This window comes from Stegostoma tigrinum, chromosome 1 (genome assembly GCF_030684315.1).
Source record: "Stegostoma tigrinum isolate sSteTig4 chromosome 1, sSteTig4.hap1, whole genome shotgun sequence".
Classification (NCBI taxonomy): domain Eukaryota; kingdom Metazoa; phylum Chordata; class Chondrichthyes; order Orectolobiformes; family Stegostomatidae; genus Stegostoma; species Stegostoma tigrinum.
The window spans coordinates 60,432,938-60,449,035 of NC_081354.1; the positions used below are offsets into that span (position 1 = coordinate 60,432,938).

Below are 16,098 nucleotides of genomic sequence, written 5' to 3' on the forward strand. Positions count from 1 at the left end.
AAGGGATACTCTAAGAGAAATCAAGGGTACAAATTTGAATTCATATTCAAATTAGAATTAATATTCCACTCCAGCTCCTGCAGCAACAAGGAGATTGGCCAGCTTGCACAAACAAGATGATGGGTGTTGCAAGGCAGGTCAACAGCTAGGCTGTCATCACCCCCCCACAGCCCTGGGGATAGAAGGCCTTGAGTGTGCCAGTGAAATGTACACTCTTCCTCTCCATAGCATGGCATTTCATAACCACTCACTGCCTCTTTCTGGTGACCTTGGCCAGGCACAGGAGCACGTTCATGAGGAAAGTTCTAAGACCTCCCTGTCGCCTACAAGGTGGCTAGCCATAGATTAAGCATATGGGGCTGAAGTACACCAAAAACTTGAGGAGCCCCTCGTTTCAGAAGTGAAAAAGGGACTGCAAACAATCGTACCTAGTATGTACGTGGAACAGGGAGTCCTTGAGGCTGCAAGAGACATAAGCAATTTGGCAGCCCATGAGCCATCCTAACTGTTTATTACATGGCAGACCCAATATTATGTTTATTCTGATCCAACCAGGATGGGAGTCAGAGGCAGCACACTGCAAAAGACCCATTTGTGAATGCCTATCAAACATTTGAAGATTTCAAAGCCTCCTGTGAGGTTATATGGCTAAATTTTATCTGGAGATTGTATCTGTTCTGATAATTTGTGAGATTTGACATGACCGGAAATAAGAGGGCACTTGGATGACTATTTGAAATGTCACAATATTCAAGGCTGTGGGCCTAGTGTGGGGATAGTGGGAATACTGTCGGTAGTAGTGTATTTTTAGCAGTACAGGCTCAATGGTCCAACTGGCCTCTTGTGTGCTGAGTAGGTGATCGCATTTTTAAGTTCCATCCTTATGATTTGTGAGATATTGTCCAGCTTGCCTATTCTATGAAATGTCTCTCTGGTTGGTTGCATTCACAAACTTTTTTAATACGTTGTCCTGGTTCTCACATTGAGCATACATTTCCAAATAAGGGATATCGATCCCTTTCAGTAAGCTGACAAACTTACTAGCCATTTAGGCCAGTTTATGATGCACTCTACCACCTCCCCAGTCAGCATTCATTTCCTTCTGCCTCCAGTTTCCCTTGCTGTCTTACTTCCTACTCCTATCCTGAAGGGACTGATGCTTTCCAAATCCACACTATCCTTAAGGTCCATGGACGTTCATTTCATGGAGAGAACAGCAGCATATCACACTAACTGAGACCTTCAGAGCAAGATGTTACAAAGCGCATGATTGCATTGCCTTAGGCACTGGACACTGTGCCCTCTGAGCCTACAATGCCGATCAGTTATCTTGTGTTGTCTGATACCTGTCACCTAGGTGATGTATCAGTATGTAATGTGGTGTAGAGGTCTGCATTTACAAGAGCACAGTTGTAACCAACTGCCTAGAAAGTCACAATTTCATTTAACACAAGTTTCCAGTATTTGCACCTCGGTCAGTAAATTCTGTGCTCAGGCAGTGGCTCCTTTTCCATCATGTGCCTCAACCTTTCTTCTGGCCTCTTGATGCTGAGGACTCTATCTTCCAATGTGGTCTGCTTTCTTTGTCACTAATGGCCTAGATGTCTGGGGGTGAACGATCCTTTTCAAGTTGTACTCCTCCTGATGCTCAGCTGGCATCTGAAAGTAATGTCCACTTCTCAATGCCCACACAGTGGCAGGTGATGCCAGCGGGGTGACAATGCTTCCTTCTTCCTTGATCTGTGATGAGCAGCTACAACTTTAAATTCAAAGGGTTCAGCCTATTAATCTCAAAAATGTACTTGTTTTTAGCTGTCTCACGTCTTCATGCCTTCATGAACTACCACAGACATTGTCCCCGCCTCCATCTGAATATCTGATTCACACTGTTGCTAAATTCCAATTCACCCATAGATAGCTAACCCCTCTCTGTTGGTCATTTATCTCATAATTGGTGCATTTATGTTTTGAGGCTTACATTGTCATCTGGCTCGTAAATTGAAGGATGGAAGTGTAAGTGGGACCTCTGACTGCATGACATTACAGCTTTTCTTTTACTGCCTACCTCAACTCAAATTCAAGACCCTTGGAGATCTGGTTATCATTAAGACAATCAAGAAAAGATAAAACATAGATGGCTCCAGTGTAAATATTCACTTTATTTGCAAATTGTGAACGTTTTGTAAGTAAGCACCAGTAGCAATTGAGTTGTGGCCAAACCTTTCCAAAAAAGAGAATAGGCCTTTTGAAGAGCAAATAGCTTTGCAGAGTATAAAGTAGCAAGGTCATTTTTGGCAGGTAACAATATATCACATTTACATGACCACAGTCATACAAACAGTTTGAGTCACTCAATGCGCTGGTATGTTATACATTTTTACTTTTGATATGCTTTTTTGAAAAAAACGTCACTTGGAAATAAAAAAAAGTTGTTTATCTTAAGCAGTAGAAGATATCCATCCACAGAAGATATAAAAAACGTCTGTTGTCCATTTTGTTTCAGAGATATTAGGAACTGTAGATGCTGGAGAATCTGAGATAACAAGGTGTAGAGCTGGATGAACACATGCAAGCCAAGCAGCATCAGAGCAGCAGGAAGGCTGACGTTACGGGCCTATACCCTTCTTCATTTCTGAGGAAGGGTCTAGGCCCGAAACATCAGCCTTCCTGCTCCTCTGATGCTGCTTGGCCTGCTGTGTTCATCCAGCTCTACACCTTGTTATCTCCATTGTCCATTTAATTTGTTATTTTGGAATTCATTTGTAGTGTTTTTAAAGGATAAAAAGACATCAATTCTATTCATATAACAATCACAGAAAACAAGAATAAGGCAACCCGCTCCTTACAAAATTATAGATTCATTCCATCATTTTTTTCTCAAGTAACAGCCTGGATCACACATGCCATAGGTAGTTAGGGAGAAAATATGCCTTTTAATTGAAGGCAACAAACAAAATGATCTCTCGCAAGTTCTTTTCTGCCATAACATACAGGTATAACTTTGGGCATACAGATTCACACAGCAACCAGGTTGGTGTTCATTTCAGTTTGCTATGATCTGTGATGCCCTCTTGTGCTGAGGGCCTGTCATTATAATTGGCCCCTTCAGAACTAAAAGATTAAGAAAATATGTTTTCAAAATATATTTTTCTCACATCACAAGAAATGTTTAAGGTTAAGACCTACAGAGTACAACTGCATTCTCTAAGGCCAACTTGCTCATGTTTCCTCCATTTATTGTAAAATCTACAATCACAATTAATTATTTCGTAGAAGCCAGTCTGGTGAACTTGGTCCCAAATTGGCAAAGAATGACCACCACCAAGGCTTTCCTCCACGTGAAGATGAATATTCATTCTCTTCATCTTCATATCCTGGCTCAGTCCTCTCCAGATGTTCTATCAGGTCTAATTCATCTGATCCTTCATCGAAAGATTCGAAATAAATATCAGGTTCAATGCGACGCAGAACAAAATCCACACGTCCAGATCCCTCCATCTTTATTGGTAAATATATTCTCTTCAAAACGCGTGTGTGACCTCGAGCATATGCACTTACAAAATGTGTACCAGGAGGCAGTAATCTCCAATACTCTCCATTAGCAACTGAGGCCAAAAATGGAAAATAAAGTTATATTCATACATGAAACAGAGCAACATGTTCCAAGAGTATGTTATATTCTTTTACAGAAATTATAAACATATTTACAATATCATTTTACATGAAAACAAAGAGAACTTTTACCCCGTAACTTATCCCAATTTTTCACATATACCTGAAAGGATACTGTGTCTGATTCCTCTAACTTTGATCTGTGCTCCTTTAATTCCTCTTCCTTTGTCATCTTTTACAATTCCTTTTATTCCTCGATGCACCTACAAGACCAACACAATACTGTGAATTAGTTCCAGGTCTTATTGAGAAATTGTGCTTTTCACAGCAATGGACATTCGTGGATTCCATGGCACCCACGCATTTTATCCTAACAAAGTGAGTACAGGACACTAGAAATCTACACACAGAACTCCACCTCTGCCAACCTCCTGTCTTCAGCATATATGCCACCTTTTGCCAGCTACAAATCAATTCTGAAGAAGGGTCACTGAACCTGAAATGTTAACTCTGCCTTTTCTCTGCAGATGATGCCAGACCTGATCCATGATAATGGTTAATTTTGCACATTTGTACTATTTTTTCATGCTATCCTCACATTCATAGAGTCATACAACATGGAAACAGAACCTCCAGACCAACTAGTCCCTGCTGACCATGTTCCCAAACCAAACTAGTCCCACTTGCCTGATTTTGGCCCATATACCTCTAAATGATTCCTATTCATGTGCTTATTCAAACTTATTCTAAATGTTGTAACTATACCGGCATCCATCACGTCCTTTGGTAGTTCATTCCACATATAAACGACTTGCTGTGTAAAAAGATTGCCCCTCGCGTCCTTTCTAAATCTTTCTCCTCCCCCTTGCTAACCTTATCTATGCCCCTCATGATTTTATAAGCCTCTATAAGGTCATCCCTAACCCTCCCATTTCAAGTGAAAGAAGTCCCAGCCTATCTTTCTAACTCAAATCTTCCATTCTTGGCAACATCCTGGTAAATATTTTCTGAACCCTCTCCAGCTTCACAATATTCTTCCTATAACAGGGAGACCAGAACTGGATACAGTCCTCTACATGAGGCCTCACTAACACACTGTATAATGTTAACACTACATTCCATCTCCTATGCTTAAAGGTCTGAGTAATGAATTCAAGCATGCTAAAAGCCTTATTTACCACCCTGTCTACATGTGACATAAATTTCAAAGAATTATGTACCTAAGGCCCTTAGTTTCTCTGTTCTACAACCTGAATTGTATGAGTCCTGCCCTTGTTTGTCTTACCAAAAAGCAATGCCTCACATTTTAAACTCCATCTGCTATTGCTCAGCCCATTGACCCAATTGATCAAGATCTCTTTGTAATCTTAGATAACCATCTTCACTATCCACATATTCCCAATTTTGGTGTCCTTGATATGTTTAATATATAGAAAATGGTTGATCACTGTTTCAGATGTTCACAATGTCTGAGTCTCCACAGACCTACCCAATAGATATAATATTTTTGGGTATCTAAAAGATAAGGCTACTTAATAAGATAAGAGCCAATGGATGGCAACCTGTAACTAGTGGAATGCCACAGAGATCATTGCTGGGACCGCAATGATTTACAGTATATATTAATGACTTGGATGAGGAAAGTGAAAGTACAATTACCAGGTTTGGAGATGACACAAACTATGCTGGAAGGTGAGCAATGGGTTGACATAAAGAGTCTACAACAGCACATGTAAAGGTTAAGTGAGTGGGCAAAGACTTGAAAATGGAATATAATGTGGGAAACTGTGAGACTATTCATTTTGGCAGAAAGAAGAGAGATCTATATTACTTAAATGGAGAAAGATTGCAGAAAGCTGCAGCAGTGAAGAATTTCCTCATAAATCACAAAAAGTGAACATGTAATTTCACAAGATAATAGGGAAGGCAAATGGAACATTGGCCTTTATTTAAAGGGGATTAGAATATAATAATAGGTTCGACTTGCTAAAACTATACAAAGCACTGGTTAAACCAGACCGAGAATACTGCAACCAGTTTTGGTCCACTTAACTAAGGAAAGAAATACTCGCGTTTGAGGATTCCAGGGAATGCTTACTTGGTTGATCATGGGTGTGAAGGAGTTTACTTATGAGGAGTGATTGAATAGATTAGGCCTGCACTCATTGGGATTTAGAAGAATCAAAAGTGACCTTGTTGAAACAAATGACATTCTTGGGGGCTTGACAGTGCTGATGCAGAAGGAGAGTTTAGAGCCATAGGGCATAATCTCAGAGTAAGAGGCCATCTATTTAGGAGAGTGATGAGGAGAAATTTCTTCTCACTAAGAGTGGTTAATCTGGAGCTCTTTACATAGGCGTAGAAACCAGGAGCAAGTCTTTCAGCCCTTCAAACCTGCTCTGCTGTCCACTGATTATGGCTGATCATCAAAAGATTGTTAATAAGTGTATCTGAGGCTAAGATAGACAGATTTTTAATTAGTGAGGGAATCAACGGTTTGGGAAAAAGATAGGAAAGTGGATCTAAGGATTATTAGATCAACCATGGTCTTGTTGAATGGTGGTGCAAACTCATGGGCCAAATGGCTTCCCTTCACTCTTACATCTCATTGTTTTATGGTCTCATGGGTTTTATTGTTATTAATTTAATAGAAATCAGTTTTGTTATTTTGTCTGGTCTGCATTATAACACTGTGTAAACTCAGGAAAAGGATTCCCGGAAAACTGTCATTTGACTTAGTTTCTCAGTTTGGTGAAACAACAGTTGGCAATTAATTTCCTAGTCATATCCACTATTTCCCCTACTCTAGAAAGAACGTGAAGTGAATGCAAACTATCTAGCTTTAAATAACAATTGTTGGCTTATATATAAGTGAATTTAAACATAAATATGTTTGGAAGTAAACTCATGTGATTTAAGATATCAACATGTCAAGTAAGAAAACAAGCTAAAATATTAAAAATGAATTGAGTTTTTGATGTTGACTTTTAATAATGTGATTTGTTAGACAATATCCCAGTATTCAATACTCGATGCAGGGATTAAATTCTTAAAACAAATACCATTTCCATGTATGTCAGGAGAGCTTCCTTATTTTGTTGCCAGGCTGGATAGAGGTCGTCTTCTGGAGGATATTTCTCACATCCAAGCTCCAATGTTATCTCAAAACAATTTGTGTGCAGGTAGTTGAAATCTTGCATTCCTGAAATTTTAAAATGTGTCTGATGGTACTTTAAACATGCATAAACATATACAAAAAACTGAATTGTCCAACTTCTGACTTATTGAACTACAGTAAATATACATTTTTGACTATCCTCCTTGTCATGGTATCACTTTAACATATTAACATAACACATTATTTTTAGTCTCTGTCTGGAGCACTCAGTAAATGATTCACATCATTGTCAAATCAAAATCAAATCCAATATCCAGTGAATCTTTTCATAATGGTTCACCAGAGATGTGTAACACCTTCTTTCCTGCAGCAAAACTTTGAACCTTGACATTTTTATCTGCTGTAGATTTCTTAGTTTTGTTAAGTGACTTTCAAATGCTTTTTGGCCTGTTCTCATGCTTTGGTTAATTTCTCCACAATACATTCACAGGCTGGATGTGTAGTTTCTGAGTTTTGGTTTATGAATTAATTTAAGCGATCCTCTTACTTCACGCCCATAGGGGTTCATAAAGATTCAATCTTGTGGAGTCAGCAGGAGCATCCTTAATGATTAAATCATAACCAAGGAATTTCAGAACGCTGCACGGTCAGTGTGAAGGAGACTTCAGGGGAGTGTGATGAAGGTCCACTGAGTGTGCTGCAGGAAATTTTGGTTGAAGTGGGCATTTGGTGCAAAGGGAGACAAAAGAGCTTTAACTTAAATTTACTGCAAGTATATTATTCAATGGAGCAAGAGATGAGTAAGAGAGGATAAAAGGTATGAATGTCTGCGGCCTGTCTGCGGTGAGACCATTTGCATTGATCTATAGGGCTGTTTTTGCTGGAGAGTTGAAGGCTGAAGGGTGACCTTATAGAGGTTTACAAAGTCATGACGGGCATAAATGGGGAAGCTAGACATGGCCTTTTCTCCAGGGTGGGGGTGTCCAAAACTAGAGGGCATAGGTTTAAAGTGAGAGGGGAAAGATATAAAAGGGACCTAAAGGGCAACTTTTTAACACAGAGGGTGGTGCGTGTATTGATTGAGCAGCCGGAGGTCATGGTGGAGGCTGATACAATTACACCATTTAAACGGCAGCAGGGTGGGTATATGAATAGGAAGGGTTTAGAGGGATATGGGCCAAATGGTGGCAAATGGGACTGGATTTACTTGGAATGTCTGGTCGACATGGACAAGATGGATCACTGTTTCTGTGCTGTATAACTCTGAGGCTTTTATGTCATTTACGTACTAACTAAACATAAAAGACCATAAGGAACAAACCGATGTGGTTTAGATGAGAGTTAAGTGAAGGATATGTTGAAAAGGCGGGTGGGAATGGGAAATATGCCAGGGTCTGCAGGTTATGAAGATGAAGAGGCAAGGTAGAATGTATTCTGAGAAATGGTTAAACCTTTAACATCCCAGATACACCAATAACGTTAAGGTAATTCCTTTTACAGCCATCAACATATTGATGATGCCAGGAGGTGGAAAAATAGGTATTTGTTGCTCAGCAGGGCCAAGACAGGTCCTACAAATACTCTGTCAAAATCATTTTACAAATTGAGAAATTCTGTGTGGGATACAAGACATGTTTAAAGAGTCATCTAGAAATGTGGGAAAGTATTCAAACCTTTGCTGAACTTGGGGATTAAAGAGAATTCAAAGAAGGGAATAAGCATTTATTTGAAAAAGGAATCATGTTTTTGGAGAGAGCTTCTGCAGAAAGCTACAGAACAGAGGGATGTTTGAATCCTTGTCCACGTATCACAAAAAGTTAGCATCCAGTTTCAGTGGGTAATGTGGAAAGCAAATGGAGTGTTAGTCTTTATTCCAAAGGTAATGGAGTATAAAAGTAGGAACATTTTGCTAAAACTATACAAGGCATGAGTCAGACCCCAACAGGAATACAGTGAACAGCTGTGGGTCTCTTATCTGAGGAAAGGCATACTGTCATTGAAGACAGTCCAGAGAAGCTTCATTAGGTTGTTCATGGGTATGAAAGGATTGTCTTATGAGAGATTGAGTAGATTGGGCCTATACTCATTGGAATTTAGAAGAATGACTGGCCAGTTTGTTGATGCAAACAGGGTTCTTAGGGAACATGGCAGAGAGGATGCAAAAAGCTGGTTTCCCTTTGTGGGAGAGTCTAGGACCAGAGGGCACAATCTCATAATAATGAGTTGCACATTTAAGACACAGGTGAGGGGGAACATTTCTTTCTCTCAGAGGGTTATGAATTTGAAGAATCCTTTGAATGTTTAGGCTGGGTCATGAAGGATATTCAAAACTGAGAAACCAATTATTAAGCAGTAAGGGAATCAAGGTTGATGGGGAAATGGCAGAAAAGTCAAGTTGAGGATTATCAAATCAGCCATGATTTCAATGAATGGCACAGCAGACTCAATGGCTGAATGGCCTCCTTCTGCTCTTATGTCTTATGGTCAAAGGAGTTGAGAATTCAGAAAAACTGCTACAAGTCAGATTATGACCACATAAAAGTTTTAATCCTAAAATGATAACAGCAATAGGTGCTCATACTGCTTATTGCACAAATATATCAATTCTTGTGTGAATGCACTTAAATGTTATTCATACAATTTTTCCATAAATTTATGCAGCTGATCTACCTCCAGCAAAACTGTACCACTGTGCTCCATTTATAATGCCTCCTTTTTCAGCAAAGTTCCCTCCACATCTTTCATCTGTTTTGTCCGACATTATAGGATGTGCATCAGCATATGTTTTAGCCAACATCTTAAATATCTGGAATCATAAATGCAACAATTAATTTGTTTTACTATGAATGTACATTTTGATAAATAACATTTCAAATTTTTTTTGCAATATACCTGATCGTCTGGAGTGGGTGAGAAAAACTTGTTTTCTTCTGGAACTCTTGATAAATCAAAAGGATAACTAACGACTAAATCCCCACCATGCAAACTTGCAGAAAGAACAAAAGGTATTTTCTTAATCCATTTTATCACTCCCCTTGTCTCGGGTGCCACCTAAAAGTAGCAGAAAGGAAATGGTGTACAATGCAACATAATAGATAACAGATAACTGTTAAATTTCTAAACATTTCATTAACTTTATCTGGTGTGAACAGTATTGCTATAAGTTTTACTTTTGCTGAAACAATCAAAACTTGTTCAATATTATCATAGGATCAGAGAATACTCCTGTACAGAAGAGGTCAATTGCTCCAAGAAATATTGAGAGGTCTGTCACTGAGCTGTTTATTTAGTTTCACTCTTTTGCTCTTTCCCAATATCCAGTATCTTGCTGTACTAGCCTCCTTCTGTGCCTCTCTAGTTTTCTGAATACTATATATTTGCACTATACTATATTGTAACTGCAAGTAAGAGCCTACAAACAAGTATCACCATCCGCAGCTTGGAAGTCAGTGATGAATGTGGATTAAGTGAAAAGTTGGACGGAGGAATAAGTAAAAGGATTGCATTATTTTCAATGCTTTCAGCTCCATCTTAGTAGTGATCATTCCAATGATGGTGATGGCTGTATTCTTCAAGGTATAAGATATGATGATGTACAGAATTATCGTCCACAGAGACCCACAGGCATCCCAATCTATTAGAGAGAAAGAGAAAGAGAGAGACAGAGAGACAGCGAGAGAGAGAGAATCTGTAATGTGTAGTCTGAAGATAGACACTCAATAAGGTTGAGGTATGAGGCCAATAGATACATATAGCATTGTTCAATCTTGTTAAATAAATATAAGTAAAGAAAAATTTCGCTGAATGCCCATCTAGAACTAATAGGTAGAAGATCAGTTTGTTGGTATGTGATCATCCATGTCCTATTTTCTCCTGCATGTTCCACAGTTAATCAATTGTGGGAGATATAGCAGTTTGGATCGGAAATTGGCTTGCTGAAAGAAGACAGAGGGTGGTAGTTGATGGGAAATGTTTATCCTGGAGACCAGTTACTAGCGGTGTACCGCAAGGGTCGGCGTTGGGTCCACTGCTGTTTGTCATTTTTATAAATGACCTGGATGAGGGCATAGAAGGATGGGTTAGTAAATGTGCAGACGACACTAAGGTTGGTGGAGTTGTGGATAGTGACGAAGTATGCTGTAGGTTGCAGAGAGACATAGATAAACTGCAGAGCTGGGCTGAGAGGTGGCAAATGGAGTTTAATGCAGACAAGTGTGAGGTGATGCACTTTGGTAGGAGTAACCGGAAGGCAAAGTACAGGGCTAATGGTAAGATTCTTAGTAGTGTAGATGAGCAGAGAGATCTCGGTGTCCATGTACACAGATCCTTGAAAGTTGCCACCCAGGTTGACAGGGCTGTTAAGAAGGCATACAGTGTTTTAGCTTTTATTAGTAGAGGGATCGAGTTCCGGAGCCAAAAGGTTATGCTGCAGCTGTACAAAACTCTGGTGCGGCTGCACTTGGAGCATTGTGTACAGTTCTGGTCACTGCATTATAAGAAGGATGTGGAAGCTTTGGAAAGGGTGCAGAGGAGATTTACTAGGATGTTGCCTGGTATGGAGGGAAGGTCTTACGAGGAAAGGCTGAGGGACTTGAGGCTGTTTTCATTAGAGAGAAGAAGGTTGACAGGTGACTTAATTGAAACATATAAAATAACCAGAGGGTTAGACAGGTTGAATAGGGAGAACCATTTTCCTAGGATGGTGATGGCGAGCACAAGGGGGAATAGCTTTAAATTGAGGGGTGAAAGATATAGGACAGATGTCAGAGGTAGTTTCTTTACTCAGAGAGTAGTAAGGGAATGGAACGCTTTGCCTGCAATGGTAGTAGATTCGCCAACTTTAGGTATATTTAAGTCATCATTGGATAAGCATATGGAAGTACATGGAATAGTGTAGGTTAGATGGGCTTGAGATCGGTATGACAGGTTGGCACAACATTGAGGGCCGAAGGGCCTGTACTGTGCTGTAATGTTCTATGTTCTATGTTCAATAGTCCTGCTGTTGGCTTTATTCTGCTCTACACTAGTTGCTGATTAGTGCTGCCTCTTCTGATTAAATGACATCCTTGACTTGGTCGAATTTGATGCTTGGTGAATGATGTGTGTGCAGCATAAAGCAGTCTTTGAAGACTGTGGTGCTATTGGTTGGATATGACATTTGAAGAAACATTCACTAACATTATCCATGCAAGTGAGGCATTCAATTTCTTGGGACACTGCATCCAGGTCCTCTGAGTTAGATATGTGGTATCCAGTAACACCATCTTCGTAAAGTTTGTTTGATTATTTTCTGCCTCCTTTTGGATATCAATATCACTCTTCATCCCCACTTCTCACACAATAGCCTCCAATCGTGTTTTAAAGTCTCGGAGCCTGATCTCTGAAGCTGTCTTCAAACAATCAAACTTGCTTCTCACTTCTCACAGTTTTAAATGTTTGCTCCAATGAGCAGCAACTCAAATGCATGCTTAGCACTGGCAATTTCAATTTGTAGTCATCATGAAATTTAGGGCAGTTTATCAGAAGAAACTGGTGTATGGTATAATATTGCAGTGTCTCAACCAGCATCATTAAATCAGTTGTTGCTTGTTCTGCTCAAATTCACCTGCAGAGGGTGTTGCATTGAATCATATTCCTGATGAGAGTAAGTCTACACACTAAAGTATCCAAACATTTTGTAGGTGATTGACAGGGAGATGAAAGGCAAGCTCCATTTCTTTACCACATACTACAATGTTTGATTGACTGTGGAACATATGGGGGTGGGGGGGGGGGGGGGGGGGGGGGGGGGTGGTGGAAATAGGATATGGATGACCACACTAGAGCCAATTAATCACTGCCCTGTCTTCCATCTATTAATTCTAGATGGGCGTTTTGCAAAATTTTCTTATATTTATTTATCAAGTGAGAACAAATGCTATACGTGGTACATAGAGCATAACCAGCTCTTTTACTTTTTGCTAAATGTACATTGAACTGTTGGCAAATTTCAGGTTCCTAAACCAGCCATGTTTTTGTATTTTCATCTCATATGTAATAATGTTTGCATAAATGTACACATCACAATAAAAACAATTACTCAAGTGACAGTGTCGCTATAATAATATGAACTCTGTATCGCAAAAATAAAAGCCAGAAATGCTTATTCAAAAAACAGAAATTGTAACCACTTTACCTTATTTTCCCTTCCCTTTTGCTCATTTTTCTTAGTTGTACTTGTAACTAATTTATAAACAATACCACATTAACTGAAGAAGAGCCACTAAACCCAAAACATTAACTGCTTTCTCTCCAAAAATGCTGCCAGGCCTGCTGAGGTTTTCTACAAATTTCTGTTTTGTTCCACTTTATCTATTCCTCGATTATCATCATTTAAAAATAATTTACCTTATTTTCATCATTCCCTAGTTTGCACAGTCTAGTTTCAGTTTGAGAATGAAGGTAGAAAATGCTCAAAGGTCATAACACATTTATAGGTTGTACTGATTAATCATGACTCCAAGCACAATGTTCAATATAAAAAAAGTTATGGCTCACAATATTAGTAAGCATGGACTTTCCACTCCAATTCAGCTCGGAGAGTGAAATCTTTAGAGCAGACATTCTACCAGCTCCCCATTTGTCACTTTCAATATAAGATGACTTTGCATTAAAATCACCTAACTTGCTTAAATTGGGTTGAGATTTGGCACTCATCTCACCCTGATCCTACTGCACAACTGTTGCAGCAAGTTGAAACTGGTACTTAAATTTTCATCAAGGTCACAGCAGCCTTACACCCTGAATCATGTTCACTTGCAATTAGATTCAAACAGCACTTGTTAATCTGAATGATGAGTACATTGAAGTATGCATACCATACAAGGTAAGTGCATTGCACCTGAATATGATAAATTAAAACTCTCATCCCAAAGTTAAAGGGTGCTGGAGAGCTTCATTTTCTTCCTTTCATTTGTTCTTATTTATTCACAACCATTGAGAACACACTCAGTGTAGAGAATGGAAACTACCATTGCAAGGCTTGTCACTGGGAATGTCAAATCAGAAACACTCTTTGCATCCTCTGAAAGCAACTTAACAGCTGCTGTATGAAGGAAAATGATGCAATCTGCAATCAACTACTGTGGCCTTTAAATGCAAAGCAAGATTCAGCATTGCTATCAACAGAATAGGATAAAAATAATTTAATCCAGTACAACATGTTATCAGGTCATACCTTACCATTCCAATATGATCTTGGAATTGGGATGTGATCAACACGGCCTCCTCTCTTTCTTCTTTCTTGATAAAATATTTCGGTTAAATCTGGAAAATTCCTGTTCAAATCAATACTCTGAACGTTTAACCTTCCGGTACCCCATCCATTGTACCCAGGACCCTGCATTATTAGGAAAATTAATTCATTAGACATTATCACAACAACAGGTTGAACAGTGATAAATGAGTTCAAAGTCATTATGTTAGTCATTGGCTTTTGTTTCTGCCATCAGCTCTCCTGGCCCACACTCTCCATCAAGTCATTCAATGCTCTATTTGTACCCAAATTCATACCAAGTTCAATTTGACCATCCCCCAGCTCTCCCTTCTCCACATGCTTCAACTCCTGAAATATTTCAAAGTTAACATTTTCAGCACTGTCTTCATATTCTGCATGGCATATCACCCTCCCTTTTGAGGAACTTTGAACTTGGCTGTGAGTAAATCCAGCCCAACCAGAAGTGATAGCCAAACTCTTTTCATGTTTATAAAATTAAAAGTGCACACCAATGATTAATCCCATTGGACATGAAATTAGTTGAGTAATATAATGCCATGTAAACTGGCTATCCCTAGTTTAAACACCGGTGAGGCTAGGCATTCCACCCTACACCAGCACCCTTCTTAATGCACTCTGTTGTTCATCCTGTGCTCCTCTAAGCCTACATTGGGTTATTGCCTTGTCAGCCAACTATCAGGAATTCTCCCTAATCTTTCTGTCTCTCCGTCTTTTCCTTTAAGGTCTGCTTTAAATTTTACATTTTTGACAAAACTGGTTAGTCATTGTTCATAACATCTTTTTCGATCCGCATTCAAATTTTTCACTTGACTTTCTGAGGAAGATGGAGAAGCTAAATAAATTTCTATTGTTGTCGATGGATGCTCAATCTCTAAAAATTCCAGAAGCTTTACAGAATTGGTTTGTATAATGTTGCTGTTAGCTCAAAAGCAATATTAAGCATATGTACTGGAATACAGAATGTCTTGTGAAGCTATTATTGCTACATTGTCGACCAAAATATCCTTATGTACACTATTTGTTCAAAGTAGATATTCATACATCTCTGACAGAGTCATCTAAAATTAAAACTGGCATGGTTTCTGATATCCAAAATCCCATTTTGCTCATCAAGATTTCCAGAGCAGTAACTCTGAAAAGACATTGTTCCCCATAGACCATAGTTGTATTATATTGTAGCCTGTTCTTGCATGACCTTTGACTGGCAATTATTTCAGCTGGAGTAATTTTTGGATCTGAATATGCATTAATGACTTCTGCATTGAAAAAGCATCAAAAATGAAATCAGAATTGTCATTAGCTAGCATGGAGTTTTTTTTTACCTTGTGGGAGAAATGAAGCATAAATTTAGCAATCTCAAAGGCAATAACACAAGCAAAATGGAAAAAAAGACTCCTTTTGAAGTCCAATATATTGACTTCAAATGAAAATTCAGCAGTTCTAATCAGCATTTCATTTCAATACCAGCTCAAAAAGAAACCTCTTTGTTTTGTAGCCATCCTGGTGTCAGTGTGCTATTTTAAACTTAAAGGCATCTGAAAACTATTTTCTGCACTTGTTACAGCTATTATTATGACATTTCTGTCCCGATATGAGAGTTGGTAAGATACATTGCAGTGTTTGTGTATATAATTTGGAAGCATGCGGCTAGTGGTGGCTCTCAAGTAATTGCTGGGAGTCTGACCGAATCATTATGTTTATTAATGGGTTAGATGACAGAAATAGACAGCCACATATTCAAGTTTGCTAGTTGCACAAAGATTCTTGGCACACCAAATAGTCTTCACTATAAAGCCCTAGTTTACTCATTGTTTGCTTGTCCACAAAGTGACATGAATAGATTGAGTGGAGAAAAAAAAAACTGTGGCAGATGGAACTCAATGTAGGTAATTGATAACAATTTGGGAGCAAAAGAGATGTGTATGTTTGAAGTAGTGAAGAGCAGGGAGCACAAGAGGTTGAAAGAGATTTAGGAGTATACATATATAGAAAATTAAATGTGATGGTTTAAAGTAAAACAATCAAGATTGCTAATGTGATGTTATCCTCTGTATCTAAGATCTAGTAAGTAGCCAACAATGTTTTATTTTCA

At 38.9% G+C, this 16,098-nt stretch overlaps 1 protein-coding gene across 1 annotated transcript in view; it reads right to left on the reverse strand.

The window, feature by feature from the left end:
• Nucleotides 1–2,679: 2,679 nt before the first annotated feature.
• The window catches only part of cpz (carboxypeptidase Z), a 55,908-nt gene continuing 42,489 nt past the window's right edge, over nucleotides 2,680–16,098 (reverse strand). The window contains exons 7-12 of the mRNA XM_048540688.2: nucleotides 13,947–14,108; nucleotides 9,623–9,781; nucleotides 9,401–9,536; nucleotides 6,675–6,814; nucleotides 3,776–3,875; nucleotides 2,680–3,605 (exon numbers count right to left, since the gene is read on the reverse strand). Of these exons, the coding sequence (XP_048396645.2) occupies nucleotides 3,259–3,605; nucleotides 3,776–3,875; nucleotides 6,675–6,814; nucleotides 9,401–9,536; nucleotides 9,623–9,781; nucleotides 13,947–14,108 (1,044 nt within the window). The 3' untranslated portion in view covers nucleotides 2,680–3,258. The remainder of the gene's footprint in view (nucleotides 3,606–3,775; nucleotides 3,876–6,674; nucleotides 6,815–9,400; nucleotides 9,537–9,622; nucleotides 9,782–13,946; nucleotides 14,109–16,098) is intronic.